This window comes from Epinephelus moara, chromosome 7 (assembly GCF_006386435.1).
Source record: "Epinephelus moara isolate mb chromosome 7, YSFRI_EMoa_1.0, whole genome shotgun sequence".
Classification (NCBI taxonomy): domain Eukaryota; kingdom Metazoa; phylum Chordata; class Actinopteri; order Perciformes; family Serranidae; genus Epinephelus; species Epinephelus moara.
The window spans coordinates 17,380,586-17,396,751 of NC_065512.1; the positions used below are offsets into that span (position 1 = coordinate 17,380,586).

Sequence of the window (16,166 nt, forward strand, 5' to 3'; positions counted from 1 at the left end):
TAAGATGGATAGATAGAAAATGCTGATGTTTCCCATCTTTGTTTAGCGTGTTAGCATTAAACACAGACAGCTGAGGCCGATGGGAATGTCTTCATATTTGTAAGTCACATTTGTTGTTTTAACACATGCTGATTTTAATGACATTGATCAAATCCCTATTATACCGCCTACTCTCTCTGCCTGGCTCCGCACCACCAATTAGCCAATAAACTCTAATGTGCTCATTTTCTTAATATATTTCTGACAATCTTTACACTATTATTAACTCTGTGAATAAGCTGCTCAAAAGAAGTGATCCTCGCCAGCTCATCACTCCATAAGGCTGATTTTCTCTTTTGACACCCAATGTCTCAGCACCTCTGTTCCCTGTGATGAGGGCTGGTTTCACCCGGGAACATACTTTTGAGGTCAGGTTAGTCTCCATTGGTAAGATGCTCATTACACATAATGCTAGATGCCAAGTAAGGTCTGAGCAGAAGTTTCATTTCACATTCATAAAACATAAAGACCAACGTAATGTGCTCACTTTAATCTTTTATTGAACAAGCGATTCATCAAAACAGTATCAAAGATTTTACAAAGCTTCAAAAACACCATTCAGTGTGTGCAGACACCCGTTCAATTCACATTACTTGAATTTATACAACCAAAGAATACACAGTTATGAGATCAACATGCAAACATGTATTTAAAAATATATATATGTATATATATATATATATAACACAAATATATTCATATAAAACAACATCTCTTTGTCTAAATATAAATGAAAGGCAAAAGGATACAGTCTGTACAGTATGTTTCATACTCAGTGCTGGTGAGTAACAGTTAGTTGCCTATAGGTGGCATAAGAGAGCTAATACATGGAGTGTGAATGTGGCACCTAAAGTCTAAAGAGGTGGAAAGAAAGATTTAAAAAACAAGATTTTGACACACAAGGAAAATATAATATGAAACACAAGTTACAGCATTTGAAAGAGCCAAGTCAAATCCTACATTTACAGTACTGTACGTTTGTAGTATCAACACATAAATGCCAGTGTTTATAGTCTTTTGTTTTTGCTGAACAGTTGAAGATCTGTCCGTCCCAGAAAGCAGTGAAACAAGACGATGGTCGAGTAACTTTCCAGTGTGTTGAACAATAAGTGTTCACTTCACTGGTTGTGGTTGGTTAGGAGTCAAAGCGTACGAGCGTTTCAGCCTCAGATCATGAAGGAGTGAGTTTGTTTGTAGTGCTTGATCTGTGGAGAGCAGAGAGACATACAATGAAGCATTTCCTTTAATTAGCTGGGGATCAGTGTTATCAGCAACTTATCAACAGAATTTAATGGCAAGCCAGCGAGCAAAACAAGCCCCAGCACGATAACAATCCCTCTGATCACTCACGTTGCGGATGGGCGGAGGAGGAGGAGGGGGAGGAGGGCTGTAGGACTTGGTGCTGAAAGACAAAGGGTGGCCGTTCAGTGTGAGCTCATTACGAGCCAATAACACGCAGCTACAGGCAAAGCAAGAGTCGGACTGACAAGTGAATTCTTCTCACCTTTTAGTTTTCTTGTCCTCTGTTCAAAGACAAAGAAGAAAAGTCAGCGTTAAAATACCAAAGAAGTTGTACATGTGTCTCTTTATCTGTTGGCAGTGCTGTGTAGTAATTAGTACATTTACTCAAGTATGCATTAAGACTCTTGTCTCTGTCCACCTGATGAATGCAAGTCCAATATTCAATCTCTTCTCGCTCTCCTGAAGGGAATGTTTGTCTCTTTAGCAGCTAAATGCTCCACTATGTTCAGCAGCTAGTCCCTAATGTTGTCTGTCTGCTGTTTGGTGCTGAGCAGGTTGTGTACAGTGGATTTATCAGAGCTTTCTTACTGGATGAGAACAGTTGACTCAACCAGAACAGTTAGAGCTGAGGGAAACTCCAGTGATGGATGATCGTTACTGGACATTTAAAAACACTCAACAGCAATGTCTCTTTCCAGAAATCATGACCTGCTTACTCAAGATAATCCACAGACCTTGTTGTGAGCAGTTTCATGCAGGGCAGTAGCCACCATATATATTGAGGGGGAAATTTTGATGTCGTGAATGGTTATTGTTTTGCAAAGAAGAAACGTATCTCATGTGTTAGTGAATTTGTACATATTTTACTATAGAATTTCAATGGCAGGAAGTAAGGGTGTATGTTTGTGGGGGTGGGGGGACGTGCAGATTTGGTCCCCCCCAATGTTGACTCCATGGCTACAGCCTTGGTTTCATGTGGGAACTATTTTCTTTCTACCAAACTACACCCGCCAACCATATAACTGCGCAGAAGAAGTATGAAATCCACTGCTAGCTCATCTACCACCACTGAGCTAGCTGATGTTTCAGCTCAGCCAAGAGACAGATTAATGTTTACATTTCCTGCTGTCATGAGCGAGAGCCTCTCGTCCATGAGTAGATGCACGCATCTGTCTGTGCAGTGATACGGTTGGTGGGTTCCTGCTTAAACTGCTCACAACAAGGCCTGTGGATTATCTTGAGTAACCAGGTCATGATTTCTGAAAAGAGACATTGCTGTTGAGTTTCTAAAATGTCTTTTTTTCTTTTTAAATTTTTTTAAAAAACAGGTGGCCTCTAGTTTCATTTTATTGGAGAGAATGCACAGACATCTCTGTGTACAACAACTCCAACACTCAACAACTCACACCAAAACAATCTAGACCAGGGGTGTCAAACATACGGCCCAGGGGGCAGAAGCAACCCACCAAACGGTCCAATCAGGCCCACTGGATGACTTTGCATATCTAATAGTAATACACTTGTGAAGGCTAAGAGATGTCAGGTTTTAGAAGCAAGTTTAACAGTGAGTAACTTTCTTCATGCTGCCTCAGAGGTTTTTCCCACCCTGAGCAAAATAAAGTTCTCTGAAAAAGCAATGCATACTTATTGCGGTCATATTTTAAAGATATTGAACACTGTGCAAAATATTGTCAATCAACAGCTTCAGTACAAAATAATCTGTATTAGTCTTGTGTCTTAAACCAATATTGGTGGAACCCCATTGCTGCACAGGAGAGGAAATGTATAGAAAAATGAACGTGTGATGACAGCGAGTAATAGACTCAGTGTGGAAATACTGAGACACATTGTTGAAATTGCATTAATTCTTCTCAAGATATCACAGGCTGTTTGTCATCTGTTTTGTAAATGGATTAGCATTTTTAAAATGTAATTTATTAAACTAAAAAAGGGAAATACTTGGTGGTGTTTGTTTGTTGATTGTAGGATATTATGCAATGGTTTTACTAGTCCGGCCCACCTGCGATCAAATCGGACTGTATGTGGCCCGTGGACTAAGTTTGAGACCCCTGACCTAGACTGATAAATAACACTACATGTGAGAGGAAAAATATGTATTTTTGATTGGGGGGTGAACTGTCCCTTTAAGTCCCTTTAAGTAAAGGATCTGAATACACAGGCCAACACTCTCTCCAGCATTCACTGTGTTTCTCACTTAATATTTGAGACTTTTGCATGGAGGCTTATACTTAAGCCAAACACATAATCCAGTGCGTTCTTTAACAGAGTTAAAAAACCTGACAGGTTTCTTAAAATAACATTAGGCCTGTATTTGTATCGATGTCATGTCTGTAGTCCTCAAAGACCATTCTGTTATACAAATTAAAAAACATTTCCTCCGGTGTAAAATTAATTTGAATTCTAAAACTGTCTTGCAAGATGCGTCTTCATTCAAAGTCAAAACTCTAATTTTCACTGCAGAATAAGGTCATACTTAAAGTACTGGCAGGATACAAGAGAGGTTGAGATTTATGGAGATGCTTTTTAAAAAAACAACAGGTTTTTACCTCTATTTTTCATACAATGTTTTTCAGACTAAAGTGTATTTATAAATGCAATCAGCTCAAATATAAAATCAAAGCTTACATGACAGACAAAAACTGAGGCGTCTCTTTTACACACACTCTCACAGCCACACTACTCACTCTTGCAGCAGCCTCGGCGTCGGCAGACACACACACAGATGCAGCAGAAAAGGACGAGCGCCAGAAAACCCGCAGCGCCTGATATCAGAATCGTCAGATTCACAGGATCTAGACAAAGGGAAAGAGAGGATTTCCTCAGTCTCTGATGTTCACATGTCATGCTCCACCTCAACAAAGACTAGTTGTACCAAAACTCCTTACACTCAAGAACTTTGAGTTGTTTGGCCACACAGCTTTTGGGCGCCCCCACGCTGTTGGAGGACTCACAGCGGTACATCCCTGCGTCTGTTTTGGACACACTCCTAAACTTCTGCTCCAGACAAAGACAAGGTGAGAGTTAAATAACAGAGAGCAACAGCAGTGTGTCTGCACATGTGTACATATATGTTTATATATTCCTGGGTGCATTTAAAAAGGAACAGAGTGTAAGATTTAATCCCCCTAACTCCTACACATTGGACCTTTAAGTGTTTGTGTACTTAAGTGTGTACTCACCAGTGTGCCCTTGTTTGTGTCAACGCTGTATGGAGTATCTAATGAGGTCGTCAGAGCCCTGTTGTCTTTGTACCAGCGGTAGGTAGCAGGAGGCACACTGAGTTTGTCCTTACAGTGCAGCTCCAGGCCAGAGCCCACAAACACAGAGCTCGGCACCTCGCAGGACGGGATGTGCGGAGGCACTATGGAGGCAGAAAGGAAGAGAGTTTAAGTTACAGAAAAACATATGCTAAAATATAGGATTTGTAATTTCTGGGAATACAAGTCCACCTGAAAACATTTTGCTGATGCATTTTGTTGTCTAATGATCAATTGAATGCATCAAAGCACCAATTTTGAATTTTCAGGACTGTTTTAATGTTTATTGGAAACAATTTTAAGTCTACACTGTTCATATCAGAATATAAAGTACTACCAGTAGAAAAATTACAAAAAGAAATGTCACTCTTGAATTTATTTGACAATTTAAAGGAGGAGTAGGCTCTCCCATCCAAGTACTGACCCGGCCCAATTTGCTTAGCTTCCCAGATCGGATGAGATTGAGTGTATTCAGGGTAAGCGATGGGTGGGCGATGTAATATTACAGTATGTTACATAATCAATAAATATCACAATCCAAACCATTTATGAACAAAACAAAGTGGAAATTCTTCTTTTAGACTAATCTAGCAAGTTTAATATTTCACGGATTAGAAAAACCATCATGCTAATGCAAGAATCATTTTTTAAAGTCTAATATTGCCATAAAGCAGACCTGATCATCATCAACAAAAACTGAACAGTTCTTTACAGCTTTGTATCTCTCCACAGAATCTGAAATTTGATTTTGATCTTGTAACTAAATCCTGCCCACATACACTCAAAACTACAGCAGCTAAAGAGGTATTATCACTAACTTTTTAAATGAAGCATTCAGGGTTCCAACATGCTTTTCTGGACAAAACTAAGCAAGCATTCATCCTCATGTACGGACATTTATATATTCCAAAAAAAGAGAATGATTTCCCATCATACCGAGCACATTGAGGGTCACAGTAGCCTCTCCGAGGTTGACATGGTCCTCGCTGGCAGTCACCTCACAGCGATATTCTCCTGAGTCTTTCTGAGTAACGGAGTGTATCGTCAGCGTTGCTCCTTCTATCTTTGCCCGTCCTGCGTAAGACCCTGTTAGTGGAAGGTGACAGAGGATGGATAAAGCTTAACTAAATAAGAATAAATCAAAAAGGTGATTATGAAGAGATGATGGGGAGAAAGGCGGCAGCATATCAGCCACTTCAGTTCAGAGAAGTCAAAGGAATTCATGCAGTGAGAAGATCTGTGACTCACCAGTAAACTTGTGATTAAAGTACACAAACGTCACCCCCTTTCCTTTCTTCTTCCACTCGATTCGAGGGTTCTGATCTTTCTCCGTCCTGAACTCGCAGGTGAGTACAGCATCTGGAAGTGGATAGTTAATATATATACACACTGTTGTTTTTGCAGGTAATTTTTCTCATTATCTGATGCTAAGTTTGTTGCATTTCTGTCACAGCTGTGTCCTCATGAAAACTGTTAAGCAGTGATTAACACTGGAGGTGTTGATAAGGTTTAAGGAACAACTCTTCTGTACAGTGACTGCCATAGGTGTAGATTTCAGGGGCAACTCAGGGGACACATCCCCCTTAATATTTAGAACATGTGCATCCCCCCCCTCCACCACTAAAAACCAACACATTCTCACTACGATCTCGTCACATGTCTACGTTTGATCATGGACCTTCCATGTCCAGATACAACGTGCAAGGTACCCTGGGTGTGTTGGTTGTTAACATTCTGGGCCACTGTGTCAGTTTCTGCCTGTTACATGCATTGTCGTCTTTCAAAATAAATGCACTAGGTCAGTACAACAATGCCAATTGACGTTTTTTTCCTCCAACATCAAACACACATGGTTAGGTTTCGGGAAAAAGAACAGGGTTTGGCTTTAGAATCCTACAGGACACGAACACCACTTTCCTGGGTGAAAGTCTGTTTGTTTGACCCATCCACCACCCCCACACCTGCCCCACTCAGACTTTCCCCACCTTATTTTGTTCTTGTCCCGCTGTCTTTCCTCCTGATGCCACCAGCTGCTGTTAAATTATAATGGCAACCAGCCGTGTATCATGCAGACGTTTAAAGACAGTGTCTGACGCCGCAAGTCACTGCCCAAGCGCCGGATTTCGACAACTTAGGAGTGAGACCGGGTTGAAACATGAAGTATTAAAGGACTTTCATTTTGAAAAATGTTAAGACATTTACACCATAAACCGATGCATAAAAAAAAATAAAAAATAAAAAATAAAAAATCACCTGAATAAAAGAAATTAAGTGTTTGATGCTCCGAACCCTGCCAAACTTGCGCCCTTGGTGTCTGCTGCCAGCACCCCCATCTGTTTTTCATTTATTTGTCTATTATTTTGACTTGTTTTGGAATGACAAGCAAAACCAAAAAGCAGATATCTGATGTAATATCTCATTTCCTGTCTCATCTCTGCTGAAAAATTGTTACTAAATGTGCACATTAATCACTCCTTCGCTGCTCCTTCTTAATACATAAATTAATAAAGCTGTTATCTAATGTTACTGTTCAGATGCACAAATTCATAATGAGAATGTCAACTTCTTTTTAATAGTTATATTTACACACAAGTTTGTAATCAGAGGTTGTTTTTTTATTCCCATCACTTGGGCCTTGATTGCAAAATAAAGTTGAAAATATGGTTTAAATTAGTGAAGGAGGTATGTTGAAGCTAAAATGCAGTGTTAAGTCGCCCTTTAATTAAAGTGAATCAAACCATTAAAGATAAGACAAAATATTTGAGATCAAAAACTTAAATCACATGAGACAATTTTGTTCTTTAAAGTTGTGGTCATTTTAAAAGATGACTAAATGACACTGCACAGTCTCACCTGTGTGCTCGTGGACCTCCACTTTAGGTTTACTGCTGCTCACTGACACTGACAGACAGACAGGACCTTCAGGGGAGAGGATCAATCAGTTAATACACTTATCTTTTATACAACTTCTGCTCACATTATTAAACAGAACAAGAATTACATCTCGCTGTATTTGACTTATCAAATATATTAATAGTTTCTGGCCATGTTGGAACTTTATGGACTCCAGTGTAATCAGAGGGACCAGAAAAAACACACACAGACGTGTAAACAGGAAAAAAGTCTGAGAATGAGTCACAGTCGACACATACCAGACATGGATTCAACGCAGACAGAAAAAGAAAAAGTACAAAATTAATTTCCCACCACAGAATATGTGCATATTTGCTTTCTTTCTGTGTGTATGTGCGCACAATCACACAGACATAGAGAGTGTCTGGCTACATCCTGGTGGTGCCAGGAGCGGTGGTGTGTAGGAATGCAGGTGATGGATGACTCTCCGACAAGCTGCTTTATCCTGACCCTATCCCGATAACCTCTTTTAGTGATCTGTCCCTTTGGCCCGTGCACGCACACACACACACACACACACACAATCAAACCTACATTCCCCAACAAAAATGCACACATATTTAACATATTTAAAGTGAAAACACACCCAAAATCTTTTGATTTCAGTGACTGTAGTCTGCTTAAATTCATGCCTATCAAATGGATTTCAATGGCAAATTTTCACATAATTAAAAAATATTCCTGTGCTTTGTAAAAATCTGCCATAAATCTACTGTAACTAACTGCTGCTCCCTGCGAAGGACAAAACTACTTTTAACAAGACGACAGGCAGCAAATGACAGTAACAAGATTAATTCTCTGCATGGAATCCCTTCAGGAGTTTGACAAATATACATCTTGTGTGGTATTATGAAGAGAATATCTGGGAGCGGTGAGTGTGTGTGTGTTTCTGCTGCACACATGCATGGAAAGCATGCTTTTCTTGCGCAGACAAAGCAGCTCTTTGTGACAGTAACCTTACCCTGCTCAGCTGGCACCACACACACACACACACACAGATATCTGTGCTGCACACTTGTGAGGATCTACACTGATTGAACCTTTAACCCTCTGCCGAACCTAAACAGCAGACATGAATCTTTGCCATGAACTAACCTGCAGTATGTCAACGGAAAACCTGTTTGAACACACACGCAATAAATGTCTAGCTCATGTTATTTAATGTGCATATTGTCACTGATGTTTTAAATGAAGTGAATCGGGGCTTAAAATCTATTTTAAATTCAGTATGACTGTCATTACCATGTACTGGACACTAATGAAAACACATTTCTTCCGCCTTGTCCTTACAGAGGATAAGGATTTCAATCTTTTCATCTCTGTGAGGAGATTCGGTCCTCGCAATTAAATACAAGAAAGATCAAAACCAACGTCAAAGCTGCAATTATCAACATAACGCATGTTGTTTGGAGAGCAGCCTCTGCCCCTTAGAAATCCCACTGCAACTTCAAATGCATTTTTTCCAGATAGCAAGTGGTCGTTTTCATCTCGGTCCAAACAACAGGGTCAGTCGGGGGCCATCTTCAAACTGAAAACGTTGGGATCTCAGACTCCTCCGCGGGGCCACGAGATGCGTTTCATCAGCCCCATGGATCTCCGGTTCAAACAGCATCAGAGCGGGTTCAATGTAAACACAAAGCTGAGTCACAACCACTCCCTGCACAATCTCAGGCTCTGATGCAGTCCCTGAATGCATCACACCTCCTCCGCCTAAACTCAGTCGCACAAACTAAAGATCAATAAATATAAATTTTATAAATTTATAAATATAAATGTGGCTAATTTGTTGCACAAGGCCAAACACACCACTGTACAAAGGCATTTTTCTTTAATTGAGGAGTCAGTTATTCAAAAACACGTAATTATCCTGCATTTTTAAGGAAATGTACAAAAAATCTCTGGGAGAAATTGAGTTTAAGAAAAGGGGAAGGGTTGTTTCTCTTTTCTTTTTGTTACAAAGAAGAACTTTGGGAATTATTTTATCTTAATTTTCTTCTGCTGATTAGTTAAAGTCATAAAACAAATGATGTAAATCTTTTGGTATTAGGGTTAATTTTGAAGGTTATTGTGCACCCTCCTAATTTATTTATCCTTTGCCTCTTATCAATGGTGAACCAAGTTGTATTAAGATATTTTGGGGCAACACATTCTCACTCCGACCTCGTCACATATTGATGTTTCCACGTCCAGACACGACGTGCAAGGTACCCTGGGTGCGTTGGTGGTTGACGCTCTGGGACGCCGTGTCAAGTTCTGCCTGTTACATGCATTGTCTTCTTTCAAAATACACTTCTGTTTTCAGCACACACACACTATATCGGTACGCCGCCAAAAAAAAAACAACATGGTTTGGCTTTAGAATCTTCCGAGACGTGAACACCGCTCTCTCGGGTGAAAGTCATGGTTTGTTGAACGCATTCACTCCACATGGACTTTTACCACCTTAACTTTCGTCCTTGTCCCGTTTCCCCCTGACGCCGATGAACTATAACGGCATCCTGCCACTTATCATTCTGACGTTAAGAGACACCTTTTTTCATTGGTTTCTGATGCCGCACTGCCCAGGTGCCACATTTTGACAACTTCAGAGTGAGCCTGGGCTCTTCGGGGTGTATTGCAGTCTTTTTTTTCCACAAAGAGGAGGGTCCAAGTAAATTGTTAACATAATGGATGTATGTTTTTTAAAAAGTGAAAAATTAAGTTGAACCCCCCTCCCTACACAAATAATTTCCATAGAGTCCCTAACTGTTTCCTTTGGCATAGGATTTACATTTACTCCTTTTCTTCTATGCAAACCTGTAGAAACTTTACTTTTTTTCTCTTTAATTTTACTGAGATCGAGAAAAAATTTCAGTGAAATAAAATATCTGAGACATCAGAATCCCAACTTGTGCAAATATAGGAAAATATCATAGGAGCATCCTGTTAAAACACACCACAAACTTGAAACAGAGGCTCTGCACATCATAAACTGGCCTCTTGCTCTGAAAACTTCATCCATATATCTAGTAGCCTATTACAGCTTATTTTTATATTAATAACTTCAGCAAATTGTTTCATAACGTTTCTAAAACCAGGGAAAAAAATAACTCACTGAGCATCAGAGTGATGAGAAGAGGCAGCACCAACATCTTCACGGTGTTCATGTCCAGTCACGCTGAGTTGAGGTCCGTCCTGAGGTCTGTGTGTGTGTGTGTGTGTGTGTGTGTGTGTGTGTGTGGGTGGGTGGGTGTGTGTCCGCTCAGTTTTACTCCAAATTCTGCAGCTTCTTCAAGTTTCATCTGTGGCACGCGCGCACTCTCGCGTTTCCTGGACAACTGGCGAGAGGCGCGCGCTGGGGTGAGACTACAGCGGGCTCTCAGCAGGCAGAGCAAGCAGGAAACATGAGCTTCCTTTTTATTTTGACTCGGGTGTTTTCTCTGATCTGCCATGTCAGTATACAGGGTCATTAAAACAGTGTTCAAATGCCTCTAATATTACCTAGTTCATGTATTTATTTGGACATTGTAAACCTAAAAAATGTCACAAAAAAGTCAAACACATATTTACATTGTGGTTCTTGGTGCAAACAGACCAAAGATGCAGGGCTCCTGGTGTGAATTCAGCATCACACAAGCATTTAACTGGAGGTGGAGTGTAACTAAGTTCATTTATTTAGTGTAACAGACATTTTTTAATTTCAGTATATTTTAAATTCACATTCAGAAACACTGAGATGACCTGAAAGAAGTCGCTCATAGTGATAAACCTACAGAGAATTATCAAATGAATCTGCAGCTTCCTTCGGCTTCACAGAGCTTTATAAAGAGTCTCAGCTCATTGTTTCTGTCCAACCACAACTTAAATGTTTTGATTTATTCTAACTCTTGTTACATGCTACACGCTTAGCAGCAAGACACCTCACACAGTTAGCCACAAGCTGGTGAAACTAGTGAAGCATTTAGCAGCTCAAGAGACAGATATTTCCTTCAGGAGTTGGTGGAGACCAAAAACAGAGCTAAAACAGAGTGATTATTGGACTTACATTCATCAGGTGGACAGACACTCTACTCCACATGAAGTCATAAAGTTGCTCCATGAGTGCTGGATGAGTAAATTAGCAACTGTTTGCTAACAATTTGTTTGTGCTGCCGCCAAGAGGCCAAAGAAAAAAAGAAAATCAGTGATTAAACATAAAATCAAGAACAATTTTGAGGTACTTGTACTTTACTCTACTCAATCGACAGAAAAAATGTTGGCATTTTAGGTTTTTGCAAACAACGGATATTTTACATTTGTAGATTTTTTTGTAGCGGACGCATTGAAATCTGGAAAAGATCATGTTGTGGCTTCAAACACGAGTGCGAACCCGAGTGTGAAAAAGCAGGGATGGGTCGGTGAAAGACAGGTTCGGTGCCACAAACAGAGGTGGAAGCACCACAAAGGGTCGCCAAAACACAACCAGTGCTATTTTAAATTGGTCTCAAACTGTGGTCTGCAACTTGGTAAACCACACCCAAGTTCAATGGCTCCAACACATCTGGCAATTTACAGAATTTGTCAGTAACAGACACCCAGGTTCAGTGCCACAAATGCTAGTCAAAACTCCACAAAGGGTCTCCAAATAAACAGCCAGCGTTGTTTAATTGTTGGTTTCGAACAGTGGTCTAAAACTTGGCAGGTGTCTCGCCTAAGTGTAACTCCGTCAACCAACCCCTCCACCCCACAACGTCTAACTCAGATTGTATAAACGTCACTATAGAAGCATTGACATGATACGCAAGAAATGTGCAAATGTCACAAATTTGTGGTGTTAAGAAACGTACAACGCCAAATACAAAACAGTCTCCTTTGGTGACTGGGCGGCTTTACTCGAGTTTTTCTGCTTTTTACCTCCACTCCACACATTTCAAAGTCAAATCTGGTACTTTCCACTTATCTGACAGCTATAGCTACTAGTTAGATTGGAGATTAAGAGGTTATAATTTATTGTATTTATTTAACCAGAAAAAACAAGAGCCAGCAAACCCAAGCGTACAGGACACAGTGATGAGTTAGTGGCTTGCAGTTGGTAATAAATCTCAATGCACCATGAGTCCAGAGTATGCAAACACTGGGTGGGTGCATTCATATATAATACACCTCCAATAACAAATAAAATACATGATAAGACACATAGTTCTAAACTAATAAGTTGTTTCATTCTACTGTTGTGTCACCTAGTCAAGGTTGAGCATTTATAACTAGAAAATATGGAGGGTTCTGCATCAAAAAAGGTTGCCAAACTTTAATATTTTGCAAAACCATCTTGAAAATATTTGCAATCTTTTGTTGAAAAAACTTATTCAGCTTTTTAGGGACAGATAAGTGCAGTCTCAGACAATTTTTAAAAACCGTGTAATTGTCCGTCTGAATTCAAAAGATGAAAATCACCATGGTGAGAGTTGTGAGTGTAACAGGAGGTGCAGAGATGTGACAGCTGCTGGCTGAGCTACTGTGTCCTTGGCTATTAGGTTTCTCACCACCACCAGCCACACAACAGCTCATTGTCGCTCACTCTGGTTAATGTGCACACATGCTTACATTTGTGGCCACATGCACACACAAAGACGCACACACGGGGGCCATACATGCAGACACGTGTGCAGACGCATAAGAGGGAAATACAAAGTCGCAAAATCTCTGCTGCAGCACCTGTTCACCATCAGCAATCCCAGCTGCTCCGCTGCGGGCGGGATGCACTGATGTCATGTTACACACAGTAACACACACACATAACAACACAACACAGCACCCACTGCTCACTTTACACATACATGTTTCACATTAACAATCTCCCCCACACAGTGAACCTTATATGAACCAAACATACATGAAGCACTGACACTGATCTTTGGTAGCAGCCATGTTACAGATCGAGCATCATTGAAACAACTGTCTCACATTTTACTGCACAGAGATTAACGAAACACTGTGGTTGTTGGTGAAGACTGTCAGTCAACCAGGTCATGGTAATCTTAAGTGCTATATCGTAGGCAACTGGAGTAAGCAGGTCCAGTAGCCTACGATATAGCACTTAAAAACCCAGTGGCAGCTTTAAACTTCAGTGTGATGTGCTAATCAGTGGAGTTCTCTTTAAAGTAGCACTTAAATGTTCAAAAACTGGGATTTTGCACAATATAGAGCAAAATCACCAAGTGCATTGTAAATACAATTCAGGGGGAACCCAATCTACAGACTTTAACAATGATTGTAAGTTTCACTGGGGGTTTTAAGTGTTAATGGTAGGAGATGTTGGTGACCTACCTGTCTGGCAGTGTCTTCATTTAGATGTACTTGTTTGCATGTGACAAGGCTGATGAATTCCAGCAGGACTCAAATGTAGACAAACACGCACAAGGGAGGCAGAGAGAATGAAGGGACATTTTCCAAAGGTTGCAACAGGAAAAGAGTCCAAACAGTCCAATAAAGGGGACAACAGGTTTGGGTTTGAGTAGCTGGAAAGCAAAAGCATCTTTGAAGAGCTGGCTGTGATTAAGTAGAAAAGGGGTCGGTTTTACGCTGCAGGGCTGATGAGGGAAAGTGGGAACAGGTGAGCAGGTGAAGGAGAGAGTCAGGTCACTGGGGCAGGTTGGAACGGCTGAGGGCATCTGGTGGCTGGATGAGGAATGGCAAGTCTGGAGATGCAAAATTCATAGCACTGGAGAAGTGGCTAGAGACAGAGACCCAGGGGCGGACTGAGTCAGATGAAAACAGGTTAATTAGATTAAATAAAGGTTTGATTAAATTTGTGTAACACCTGATTTAAATGTTAATCTAGCTGCTGTCAGTTCTGTTTTGTTGATGTCACCCAAAGCAAAATGTGTGTAGCACATGACACAAATGTAATTTTTCTCTGGGGACATTTGTTGCACATCATCCTCTCTTTTCTTGCATTTCATTTCTGCCTGTCTACTGAATGGACTTTTTTCACAGCAGACAAGTTTGCTGAAGGCCACTATCGGGGCGGGCTGTGGCTCAGGAGGTGGAGGGGGTCGTCCTTTAATCACAAGGTTTGGCTCCTCCTGTCCACATGTCAAAGTGTCCTTGAGCAAGACGCTGAACCCCAAGTTGCTCCTGATGTTCAGCTTGCATGGCAGCTCCGTCACCATCAGTGTATAAATGTGTGTGTGTGTGTGTGTGTATGGGTGAATGTAAAGCGCTTTGTCCAGTAAGGTAGAGAGGTGCTATACAGTCCATTTATTATCTGTTTACCAATAAGCCTTTGAGCCAGAATTTCCAATACAAGGACCGTTAAAACTAATGGAAGGATTTCTGAACAGTTCTACAGGGCACTGACCCAAGGGCCCAAAGTGTAAGGAAGGCCCCTTGGCCTGCACCTGCAAAATGCCACCTGAATTAACACGTACTGACCAAAAGATATTGAAAGACCCACAAAAGATGCAGAGGAACTGCAAAGGGGGTTGCATATCCGTGCCAAGGGGCACATTGTCTGATAATTTGCCCCTGGTAAAGGTTAACGGTCTGCAGACATCATTAATGTTACTAATTACACCTGTGCTTCTTCCTGCTTTGGCATGTCAAAATGTGTGCTGTGAAAAAAGAACTATATCAAATAAAGGCAAAAAACAACAACCAAGGAAGCTACTAAAGATCGAGCAGCAGCCATCTTCCCTACCAGCCAATCACAGCTCAGAACAACACAGATTTTCAGGGGGACTCAAACAGCAACTTGCCAGATTTAAAGGTGAAAGGGCTGCAAGATTATAGATCCCCAAAACTGTATAAACAGAGTGAAGAAATATTCATTCTGATTCGGTGAACCCTGGTTTCTGTGGAGATATGCTGATATAAGGAAATACACTGAAACACAATAAACCAATTAATTTTTATAGCTCACGTGTTGCTGTTCACAACAACAAGTTTAAAGTGCATTTCCTCTTGGCCACAGTCTGCACCTCCCCATAGTTTATCTACAGCAGCATTAAAGAGAGACAGAAAATACTTAATAGTTTCTCAAGGTTATCAGTCGTGCCAGGCATGAAGTGTTTTGCTAAAGAAACCACTTAAATACTGGCAATTATTTCCTGTAGTTTAACAGGTCAGGGTCAAGATGTAGAATATCTGAGTAACTGGAAGGTTACTATTTCAACTTACACAAATGTTAGCACTTCATATTTCACCTTCTGTGCTTTTTATATTTCATATTTTCCGTTACTTTTTACTTTTAAGCACCTTAAACACACAAAGAAAAAATCTGTATCTGCACTGGTATCTGTACATACACTGACTGCATTTAGTCATGTAGACATGCATTTAGTCATGTAGACATGGTCAAGACGACCTGCTGAAGTTCAAACCGAGCATCAGAATGAGGAAGAAAGGTGATTTAAGTGACTTTGAACGTGGCATGGTTGTTGGTGCCAGACGGGCTGGTCTGTCAGAATCAATCTACTGCTGATCTACTGGGATTTTCACACACAACCATCTCTAGGGTTTACAGAGGATGGTCCCAAAAAGAGAAAATATCCAGTGACAAAATGCTTTGTTGATGCCAGAGGTCAGAGGAGAATGACCAGACTGGTTCAAGATGATAGAAAGGCAACAGTAACTCAAATAACCACTGGTTACAACCAAGGTCTGCAGAAGACCATCTCTGAACCAACAACACGTCCAACCTTGAAGCAGATGGGCTACAGCAGCAGAAGACCACAC

At 40.7% G+C, this 16,166-nt stretch overlaps 1 protein-coding gene across 1 annotated transcript; it reads right to left on the reverse strand.

The window, feature by feature from the left end:
- Nucleotides 1-514: 514 nt before the first annotated feature.
- jam2b (junctional adhesion molecule 2b) lies at nucleotides 515-10,761 on the reverse strand. The gene is made up of 10 exons (XM_050048502.1): nucleotides 10,567-10,761; nucleotides 7,413-7,478; nucleotides 5,808-5,918; nucleotides 5,496-5,645; nucleotides 4,482-4,663; nucleotides 4,188-4,296; nucleotides 3,987-4,094; nucleotides 1,544-1,562; nucleotides 1,390-1,441; nucleotides 515-1,244 (listed from the first exon to the last, which is right to left on the reverse strand). Exons 1-10 carry the CDS (start codon nucleotides 10,616-10,618, stop codon nucleotides 1,206-1,208), a joined length of 888 nt encoding a protein of 295 aa, XP_049904459.1. The 5' UTR covers nucleotides 10,619-10,761; the 3' UTR covers nucleotides 515-1,205.
- Nucleotides 10,762-16,166: the final 5,405 nt, after the last annotated feature.